The sequence below is a fragment of the Arachis duranensis genome, chromosome 1 (genome assembly GCF_000817695.3).
Source record: "Arachis duranensis cultivar V14167 chromosome 1, aradu.V14167.gnm2.J7QH, whole genome shotgun sequence".
Lineage (NCBI taxonomy): Eukaryota > Viridiplantae > Streptophyta > Magnoliopsida > Fabales > Fabaceae > Arachis > Arachis duranensis.
In genome coordinates, this window is record NC_029772.3 from 13,675,758 (window position 1) to 13,687,430 (window position 11,673).

At 31.5% G+C, this 11,673-nt stretch overlaps 1 protein-coding gene across 1 annotated transcript; it reads right to left on the reverse strand.

Annotated features, from left to right (window-relative positions):
* Window positions 1–573: 573 nt before the first annotated feature.
* Window positions 574–2,151, reverse strand: LOC127747620 (uncharacterized). The gene is made up of 2 exons (XM_052261705.1): window positions 1,282–2,151; window positions 574–1,200 (listed from the first exon to the last, which is right to left on the reverse strand). The coding sequence occupies exons 1-2, from the start codon at window positions 2,149–2,151 to the stop codon at window positions 574–576; spliced, it is 1,497 nt and encodes a 498-aa protein (XP_052117665.1).
* Window positions 2,152–11,673: the final 9,522 nt, after the last annotated feature.

An 11,673-nucleotide genomic window follows, 5' to 3' on the forward strand; every position in this document is an offset into this window, starting at 1 on the left:
GGTTGCAGTTACAGTAGGATCGCATCAGATTGTATCAAACTCGCAGTAGTAATGATATAATTCAAGTATCAAACACAAAAACTAATAATAATAATAATAATAATAATAATAATAATAAGATTTAGTTAATATATGTTATAAAAACACATAATAAATTTATTATTAGACTGTAATAGTACTAATATATTTATTAATTTATTGTTTTATTAAATAATGTAATAATAATAACGATAAGATAAATATGTGTGATAATAATAAATTATAAATACATTAAAAAATGAAAAATTTTCAGGATTTGTTTTAGAAAGCGCAAAATAATTTAATTATCTGCCATTTAATAAGCAAATAATCTTTTTTACCATTGTTCTTTTAAGTAATATTTGCTATTGGGTACTAAGAGTGAGATTGAGATTAAGACTCAATATTATATATTTGGTGGCTAAAGGATGGAGAACAGCCATACATACGATATCTAAAGGATGGAGAACTTCCACCAAACAATCAGGATTTGAAAAAATTCAAGCGACAAGCATCTTTTTTCACGTTGATAAATGATAAATTGTACCGGCAGGGTTATAAAATGTTAGTACTTAATTTCATTTTCTCAAATGTAGCAAAAAATAATACGTCGGCGCTGCTGCCTGAGTCCAGCAGTACTTTCCGAACTATTAAGTCTCCTAATTGGAGAGAGATGACAACAGGGTCATCCAAGTTTGTGGCAACGCAATTATAGTCGGCTGGACGGAAGGTCATCTTTGGCATGTCTTGTACAGGCTGAGCATTGTTGGTGGTATCTCCAACAGCCAACATGGCTCTATACGTGCGCTTTCTGGCCGAGCTTGTGGACCCGCCTCCAGTGTATCCTCCAGAGATGTAATTGATGATACCCCGCGGCTGAGCAGGGGCTTTTTCTTTGTCCCTGGATGATGACCCCAGAGGAGATGGGTCCGTTGTAGGAATAGTCCTTTTCTGTATATGGCCTGCAATATATTTGTCAAGATGTCCTTGTCTCGCCAGGCGTTCAAGGAGGTCCTTTGCGATAACGCATTCATCGGTTGTATGACCATACTTCTGATGAAATGTGCAGTACTTGGATTTGTCGATATTCTTGGGTTCAGGGTAACTGCCAGCCCTTCGAGGGGGTTTGATCAACTTAGAATTCAGAATTTCCTTGATAATGTCGTCTCTTTTGGCATTAAACTGCGTATACTAGTCATATTGTGGGGTAGGCTTAAAACTCTTCTTGCTATCCCGAGGTTTATCGTCATCCTTGGTGTTTGCCGAATTTTCAGCTTTCCTGGCTTGACGAAGCTCTTCAATGTCTATCTGGCCCTTAGCTTTCTCACGAAATTCGGCTAGTGTCTTTGGCTTGGATACAGCAATGGTCTCCTGGAACTTCCCTGGGCGTAAGCCGCTTTTGATTGCATGTAAATGGACCTCCGGATGAAGGTCCGGAATTTTCATAGCGATCTTCGTGAAGCGGGTGATGTAGTCCTTCAGGCTTTCCTGAGGACCTTGCTTAACGGTTGTTAAATAGTCGGAGTCATGTAGATATATTGCCGATGCCGCGAAGTGATCCTCGAATTGCTTCGCCAGTTCCTGAAAGCGTGAGATGGAATCTGCAGGCAAAGAGCAAAACCAGTCAAGTGCAGGACCATCTAGAAAAGAAGGAAAACATCGGCACAAAATAGGATCGGATGCACCGTTAACGATCATAATAGATCGGAACTTTTTGACGTGTTTCTTCGGATCTCCCAGGCCATCATAGGGGGTTAACGTTGTAGGCAAGGTAAATTGCCTGGGAAGCTGAAAGTTCATTATATCAGCTGTGAATGGCCCTGCAGAATTGTCGGGCTCATTATCCTCGTCTTCAGGAGGGGCTTCATCATTGCGAGGGCCACCTCCTTCATCATCTTGAGGTGTTTCCGAGACATGCGTTGGCGCAGATTGCCGCTCATCATTGTCTTGTCGTCCATGGTGATCGTTATTATGCTGGATACGAGCATTGGCTAATTGTTGAATTTGTTGTTGCATCCTTTGATTTTCTTCCATCATACGTTGATTTGCCTCGGCCATTTGTTGGTTTGCTTGTTGAAGCTCGGTAACCATCCGGAGGAGCTCGGACGGGGTAGGTGGTGGTGCATCAGCCATTGGAGCCTGTGAGAAATGAGTAAAGAAAGATCTTTAACTTCTCGGCCCCACGGTGGGCGCCAAATGTTCTTGCCTGGATATGGCCGAACTATAACTCGTCTCTTGGAAGCTACCAGCCGATCTCCTAGTGCGTCACAGTGAAGCTCGGCCGCCAAATGAAGACGATGAGGGGAGCACCTGCAAAAAGCACTCCGACGCTCAAGTTAGTTCAAGATAATTCTTTGGGAAAAGCCTCTCTATTTTCTTGAATGAACATACCTCGGCCAACCCTGATTATTTGTTTTTATAATTGAAAGATGATAATGACCGTTTAGGTATGAATTAGTGGTATTGCATGTAACCGACCAAGGACTTTATTGCCATAAAGTCGGCGGGAAAAATGTAGAGGGGTAACGTACCGATTAAATAGGGGGATCACCGAGCTATAACTCGTAACCGACGTATAACGGTAGTATCACCATCAAAGAGTCAGCTTGAAGACATTGTCTTGTTGCCGCCGCCAAGACTACCACAACTTCGTAGTCGTACCCGCCGCTGTTGTCTTCTATCACCTGACCCACAATGCCTCATTTCTCAGCCTTACCTACTCAATCTCCACATTCTCCCCTCCCCTACCCCCCCTTTCCTTCACTTGAACACTCACCGCAGTGGTCATAAAACAACGACAATCAACGGAGGTCATCACTCCCCTCGTTGGCTCTCCTGCCTCGTCCCCTTGCCATCAGTCTCTGCTTCTTTAGCAGTCCGCACCTTTGCCTCTTCCGTCCTGATTCATTAAATTTTGTGCTCGTGAGGCCTTTTCTCCTCGTATGGTGCCCTACTTTTTTTGTTGGAAATCTATTTCTACTTCTACATTTAATTCTGCTTTCAAGGTACAGTCCAAACCGTGAGAAGAAAAACAGTGAGAAAAAATGACGGAAGTACATGAATGGAGGTAGGGTTAGAAAAGAATCAAGCCAACTTGAACTCGACTTGTTAATAGTTCGATAAGTTGAACTCGTGAGCTGATGAGTCAAGCTTGAATCTGGAATTGAGCTTATATATTAAATGAGTTGAATTTGAGTTTGAATAAGTTCAGCTCATTAGTTCGTGAGTTAGTTCGATTATATATATATATTAATAAGATATATAAAATTATAGATTATGTTCATATTATTTAAGTCAGCTCGTGAGCTCGAGTCAACTCATGAGTTTTCGATAAGCTAAATTTAAGTTTAAAAAATAGGCTCGATTGTTAATGAGTTGAGTCGTGAGCTAAGCTCAATTTTCGTGAGCTAAACTTAAATTTGATTTAGCTCGATTCAACTCGACTCACTTTCAACACTAAATAGAAAGAGGTGGCTGAAAAGAGATAATAAAAAATCATTTTATTTTTTTAAATTAATAAAAATAATTTAATAATCTTTTAATTTCTATATTTATCTTAAATAAGATAAAATACGAGATAAGTCTCAAAGTAATCCCTGAAGTTACATTCGAGCCTCAAAGTAATTCCTAAAGTTAATAATTTCTCAAATTCGTCCCTGAAATTGCACTCCGGAACTCATAGTAGTCCTTGAAGAATTTTCCGTTCGTCGAAATCTTAAAACGATGTCGTTTTGAGAAGTAAAAAAAAGGAACATTGGAAACGACGTAGTTTTGTATTTATTTAAAAAAAAAGTAAAAAAAAAACACGCTAAACCCCACCCCTTCCCCGAGCCTTTCTTTTCCCTTCCCCAACCCTTCCCCTTCCCCTTACCCAATCTGCCCTTTCCCTTCCCCTTCTCTCCCTCACAAGCAAGCTTTCCTTGACCCTCTTTGTCGCCGGCCTCCATTTTGATGTTGCGCCCTCCCCAACCTAATCTTTCACGTTTCTAATATGCTTTTTCGCATCACTATGAGATCGATGTGCTCTCCGACCTCGCCATCCAATTTTCACACTTTTTCACTGTTTTCAAGCGCTCTGTCAACCGCCTCCAATCCTCCGTCATCGCCGTCTTCGCTCTCGAGCCCGCCGTACTCGCCAGCGACTCCAAAGCCCACCAACAGCTCCACAACGAGGCAGGCGCTCCAGGCCACAAACAGAATGTCTCTCACGGCCAGCTTCAGGCGCTCACCATTGTCCCGGTTGACAGCCCCTCCCTATTTGTCGCCGTCTGTTCTCTGTTCTCCTCTCTGTCTCCCTCTGCATCCTTCTTCTCTTCTCTGCGGTAAAGGTGAATTTTTTTTTAATTTTTTAGTTATTGAATCATTATTGTATAATATTTTGGATGACTATTGCTGCTGATGATTGTGTTTTAATGTAGTTGTTATGGTTGATTTTTTGTTGTTTTTTATTCTATAATTGTTGCTGTTTTTTTTGTGATTGTTGCTATTTAGGTTGATTGATGATAGTTATTTAGATTAATTGATTTTTTTTAATTGTTGTTGTTTTTTTTTTGTAATTTTTTGTAATAGTTAGTTTTTTTAATTCTGTTATTTTTGTTAGTTCTAAAGATGTTGTTGTTGCTTCTATGAAATTAAAGAAGAAGAAGAAGAACATCAATGAAAAAGAGAATTGGTGAAGATAAGGATTAGTTTTTTTTATAAATATAAAATGACGTCGTATTGGGGATTAGTTTTTTTTAATAAATACAAACGACGTCGTTTCAGTTCAGTTCAGTTTTTCAATAGCAAGGATGAACGGAAATTATTTCAAAGACTATTATAAATCTTAAAGTGTAATTTTAAGAACAAATTTGAGAAATTATTAATTTCAGAGATTATTTTAAAATTCGAATGCAACTTCAGAATTATTTTAAGACTTATTTCAAAAATTACTAAAACATAATATTTTATATTAAACATAATATAAAATTTAATTTAATTTTTGTCCCACTCAATTTGAGTCTCTGAATCTCTATCTTTCTTTCAAATATAGGCTTAAATCCTCTCTTTGACGAAGAATAGTCTAGAAGAAGCAATAAAACAAAAAGATGAGATATGGAGAAGCCAAGCCACATGTCTAGTGCGAGTGCAAAACCATGTGAGCTATTCCACTACAGTCCGCAACACACACCAACTGAGATGAGGTTCTATTTTTTTTTATTTATTATGTAATACATATTTATAAGCACTAGAAGGAAAAGACGCAATCTATGGTACATTGTATCTTTTCTAATATATAAACACTGTCACCATCACCAATAAAATTCTTTCTAAAGATAGTCACAATCTTTTAAATAGAAATACAAAAGGATAATACAAAAATTTATTTTTCAAGAAAAATATAAAATAAATTTAAAAGTAAGAACACAATGTTTTTAATAAAATAAATAAAAAATACAAAAAATTATTATTGATGATAAACACAAAAAAATTGCAATGATAAATACTGCACAAAACTTAAAGAACCACGTGGAGGGTAAATAACACAACTTAATAAACGTATAGTTTGATAAAATTTTAAATTTAAGTTGAAAATTAAACAACAAACAACGACAAACTATCAATCTCTAAAAACATAGATATCTCCTTACTAATAATTACTGAAACCTCCCTTTAGTTGTTCTTTCTATATTTGGCCCATATCTCCTTAATATAGTATTTTGAGTTCATAAGTTTCGACTCTTCTGACATTATTCTGTACCCTATAATTCCATGTTTTTTTTAAAATTATAGATTTTATAAATAAATATTAAAAAATGTATATGATGCAGCAACAAAAACAAATAATATAACGTAAAAGGGATTGAATATTTATAATTTCAGATAAATTTTATGCGACTAATAAAAATTATAAGTGGACAAACAAAAATGTGAAAAAGATTTTAGAGAGAAAATTACACACATAAAAATAGATGAGTAGTTAAATTAATTATTTTTTGAATAAATTTACTGTTTTAAATTTAAAAAGAAAAGAATCATCAATTCAATTGTAAACTTAGCAAAACTATGAAAAAGGAATTTTAAAATAAAAGAATGATTATTTGAAAAACATAAAAATGTTTTTAATTAAAAAGTAAAAAATATATCTAGAAGATATTTTATTTAAGAGCAATATTAGGGGGCCAATAATTTTTGTGATTGTTAGCCATCAACTAGCCATTAATAATGATTTGATGGTGTGAGATTGGTGTGAAATTTTATCCAATGGCTCACATTCTTCTGCTGGTTACATGCTGGCCAAAATTCAATAAAACTGCTGGTCCCCTAGACTTTTTTTTTATTTAATCGGATTGAGTACTATTAATTGTCAAGAAAATGAAAATAATAAAGTTAAATGAAGTTATTATAACATATAAAAATATTAAAAAAAAAAGGAAGAGAGAAGAATAGAAGATTCAACACGAGAGATGTTGTATTACCATCATCTATAAATATAAATGCATGCATTGAGATATATATATATATATATATATATAAGAAAAGTAATTTTATGCACGTATATATTACATTACACTATATATTATTTTGATGATTACAAAACACAAAAATTATTAATTTCCTAGACTTTTTCAAATATATATATCATCCTAAAACAAAAAATGTTGGAAACAAACTTACGAGAGAATGGCATCTCATTTAAATTTGTTAGTATTAAAATTCACAAATAGTATATACCTAAGTAGATAGATATCGATAGATAGATAGATAACTATGACCAAATTTTTGCACTTTGGGAATTTAACATTTTTGTCGGGCTTTCAGGGTTATCATTCAGTCTTATTAAGCACTCACAAATAATGATCATCTCAGGTTTCAAATATAGGCCCAAGTTCCCAGCCGAGTTGACTGATTATGTTTTTGACCTGAGCTGATTGATTATTTGTGTTATTTTTTGTTTTTAGGTTTTTGGAGGGACTGGAAGATTGTTCCATTAACATTTATCTGAAAGAAGAAGACACAAAAAAAATGCTTATCAAAATGGGAGCCAGTGTCACACCAAAAATTATAAAAGAAATGGAAAAGAGGAGCAATATAGTATGTGGGCCAACCCACCAATATATTAGAAAAGTTAAGTGGTTAACCGGTTAACCCCTTTTCTGTTTTTTGGTAAAATCCCTTTTCTTTTTATGTTTTGAAATCTTTTTTTTTTTTATAAATTACATCTTGAATTAATAGTGAAATTAATCTTAAAAAAATAAGACATTTTTTAAATTTGTCTTTTAAAATTTTTTTAATTAAATTGGTCCTTCAAAAATTATGAATTAATCATATTTATCCTTCAGATACAATACTTGCAATTTTCGTCAACAATTAATAATATAAAATGTTAACTGATAACGTACATAACACATAACATGTTCAATTAAACATTGACTAAATATATTTACGAAAATATTTTTTTAAAAAAGAATTCACCCAAACAAATTCTATAAAAAAAAATTAGATTCTATGATGCTCACAGAAAAGAGACACTAAGAGACTCTTAGGACATGGAAATTCAAAAAAATTTTACTTACTCTGATCATTTTACTCTGTTATGAACTAAAATTTTACCCTTTATTGGGTTCAATAAACTTAAAATCTAGAATTACAATATTCTTATCTCTATTTATCTTCATTTAATATTTAAAAATATATTTATATTAAAACAAATAAGATAGGTGAAATTTGACATATTCTACATATTTTATTTATAGTGTAAACGAAATATAACCATAATTAATTCGTTTACACTATAAAAATATAATTTTTATAAGTATGAAATATAATTTTTTAAAATAATAAAAATATATTAATAACTGATTTTGACTGATTTAAAAAATAAAAATCGATATATTTTGTTATTATTTAGATTAAATTTAATTAATTTGTATCCCATTTATATTTAAGTTGAGTTGGCTTAGTAGTTAACTCACTAGTCTGCTTAAGTAAGTATCAATGTTATTGGCAAAAAACCAAAATTAATTTTAAATAGTGAATGAGATAGATGATTTTAACTCATTAGTTTTAAATTTATTTAAAAAATTACTAATTTGTAAAAAAGCATGTGAATTTATAAAAAAAAGTTGCGATTTGAAACTATTTATTTAAAATTAGTACATTATTTTTTAAAAAAAAGAACACATTTAAATTAATATTAAAAAAGAATACATAATTTTTTTTAATGAAATATAGTCATAATTAATTTAGAGCAATGCTAGGGGCCAGCAATTTTTGTGATTGTTAGCCATCAATTAGCCATCAATGATAATTTGATGGTATGGGATTGGTATGAGATTTCATCCAATGGCTCACCTTTCTCTGCTGGTTACATGCTGGCCAAAATTCAATAAAACTGCTGCCTCCTAGAGTTTTCCATTAATTTATTCATATGATAAATAAGATAAATAATAAAATATAAAAATATAAATTAAATTATCTATATCTGTAAATAAAATATTTAAAATATTTATTTATGTGTACAATAATAATTTAGTACCATTTTAACTATATCAGCAGTCTTTGAATCCCAGTGAACACTTTCTTAGACCATGCGTCATGGGGATAATGAACTCTAATAACCCCAACTCCAACTGCGGCTAAAGCATTGTTGGTGAATAATTGATGCCGCCCCATAACTCTAATAATATTAGGATACTTTCCACTTAAAACTGGTATTTGTGTCAGCCATGATGCTCTCAAACTATCTGATCATCAGTATCGAGGATTGAAAAAGATGGCGTATATTTTTATATATAAGTGAATTGTCTTTATTTTTTTTCTTTTTATTTCTGTGTATGTCAACAATAAATTATACAGATCTAAATTTTAATTTTTTGTGAATTTAATAATATTTTTCTGCTATAATTTCTAAAGAGATAAAACTAAAGTACAATTCATAAATTCAACTTTTTTCGACTGCTGAAAACCTGACTGTGATCATTGACACCAAAATTCAAGTTGCCTAAACGACAAAAATAAATATCATCAAAAAATCTACTTGAAAAATAGTAATGAGTTAGAATAAAATAATGATCACGTTTATGAGTTCATGATTGTATCAGGTACTACTAAATTTTATAAGGTGTTACCTTTTAGTAGCAAATTATAACTCAAATAAATATTAACTAAAATTATCTAATAACTTTTACAAAAAAAACTGTGAAACCATTGTGTAATTCTCATATTTTATAATATCATTTTTTATATAAATTTATATAAAAAAATTATAAAAATAAAAAAATATTATTAATTTTAAAATTTTCAATCTAATTGAGTAATAGATAAAATTACAAAAAAAATCTTTAGTGATTTATAAAAGTATGAGAGAAAATTAAAAAATGTCAGACACTTTTTTAAGTTAATAATTTGAAAACTGATTATAATTTGTAAATTTAGTTATTCTCTTAATATCTATATTTATATCAAAATTATTATTAGATTTTTATATTTTTTTAATTAAATTTTTAAATCATTTTAATTTTTTTAAATAAATTTTTATTCACTTAAACTTTAAAAAATATTTATAAAATATGAATTTATTATTATATTATTTCGTTTTTTTACTCTGATACTTTTTTTTTTTCATGGTAGTAACAAAAATCGATAGTGCTTATAATTATGTCGCAGTAATTAATTTGTCTTGTTATTTAGATCATTTTTCATTAACAATAATGTAGGCTTAATTATAAAAAATATTTGATAAATAAATACATTTTATGTACTTCTTATGTGCTCTTGTTATAAAACTAGTTAACTTACATTATTGTTAATAAAATATAATTTAAGAAACATGTCTATTTTTTTTTTCAAAGGATAGTTACAAAATTTTCTCTAGTAAATTCTAACAATATGAAATAGTTCTCTCCATGGGTATTTTAGTTTCTAGAGTAGTGGATTAAAATAAAACAAAAGATTACGTTATATAATTGAATGATATCGTCACAATTTATATTATGATAATTTTCATATTTTATAATATTGCTCTTTATATAAATTTATATAAAAAACATTATTAAAATGAGAATAACATTGTTACTTTAAAAATTTTTAATATAATTGGCTAATAGGTAAAATTACCAAAAATAAAAATCTTGTGTAATTTATGAAAATATGAAAGAGAATTAAAAAATATCGAGATATTTTTCTAAATAATTTAGAAACTAATTGTAAATTTTAAGTTTAGTTATTCTCTTAATATTTATATTTTTACCAAATTTATAATTAAATTATTATTTTTTTTTCAATTGAGTTTCTAAATCATTTTAAATCTTTTAAATAAATTTGTATTGATAGTAAGCCTTAAAAAATATTTATGAAATTTGAATTTACTATTTTACTCATTCTTCATTTTTTTCACCCTAGTACTTTTTTTTCCTTATTATTTTGGGCTCGTAATAAATTAAAAATTGTTCCTACTACGCAATTTACTATTCTACAGAAATGGAGACATGCTGGAGGAGTAACTCATTACTTTTGGGTGAAATTGTCACAACATGGACATTCTTTTTAATAAGAATTATTATAATAGGATAATGGCTAGGAGAATTTAAAAAGCATTATGACATTAAGATTTTTAAAGTTTAGCCAAGATTTAGCTTAGGACCCACTACTCCTTGTATTTGGTTTGGTATTGATATCGCACATGACTTCAAGAGTCATGACAATATTACTGAAGAACGTGTTTATTAAAATATTTTTGCTTCGCATCTCGAAATAATGATAACAAAAATAGATAATGCTCATAGTTATGTCCTAGTAATTGTTTTATCTTGTTACTTAGATCATTTTTTATTAGCAATAAGGTAGGTTCAATTATAAAAAAATATTTGGTAAATGGTGAATTGCTGAGAAAAATGGCTCGAACAAATGCCAAAATGGTAGATTCAAAAAATGCAATTGAACTGGTGAACTAGCCAGAAATCGGTCGGTTGAACCGAACCGTGACTCGGTGGATTTTTGAATGGAGAACCAAATGTCGCCGTTTCAAGCTGTTGCACTTAGAGTTATTATCACTCACTCAGGCACTTAGCCCTAACTCCATCCTCCCGTGCCAGATCCAGATTTCAGAATGCCTCTCTCACATATTCAGTCCAGAACAGGGATCCTCTCAATCTCATCGAGCTCCTGGTCGTGCCTCACCTCCGTCCAGCCACAGTCTCGTGCCGCCGCCGTCGTTCCTTCGAACAGCCATCGCCTGCTCTCTCACTTTTCCTCCATCACGCAGCAGCCATTGCAACCTTCCTTCCTTTCCATCGCGCAGCCACCGAGCGAACGTCAAAACCTCCGTCGCACTGCCACGCCGCGGCCAACACTAGCTTTGTTCCTCTACAACCACTGTCCCGTTCGAAGCCTGTTCGAAGGTGCTCCACCACTACTCCTTGTCTTAGTCACTTGGTGTCTCTGTTTCCCTCTGCTCTGTTGAAGGCATCTTCTAGTTTCTAAGTAATTTTTTATTAACTATGATTGAATAATTGTTTGATTTTATGAAGTTTTGTGAACTGTGAAATGTGAACTCTCATATAGTGATATGTGATTTACTGATTTTTTATTTTTTTGTGAACTATGAAGTGTGAACTGATTCAACTAAAGTTACTGAACTGAACTGTGAACTTTGTTAAATAATTGTGAATAATT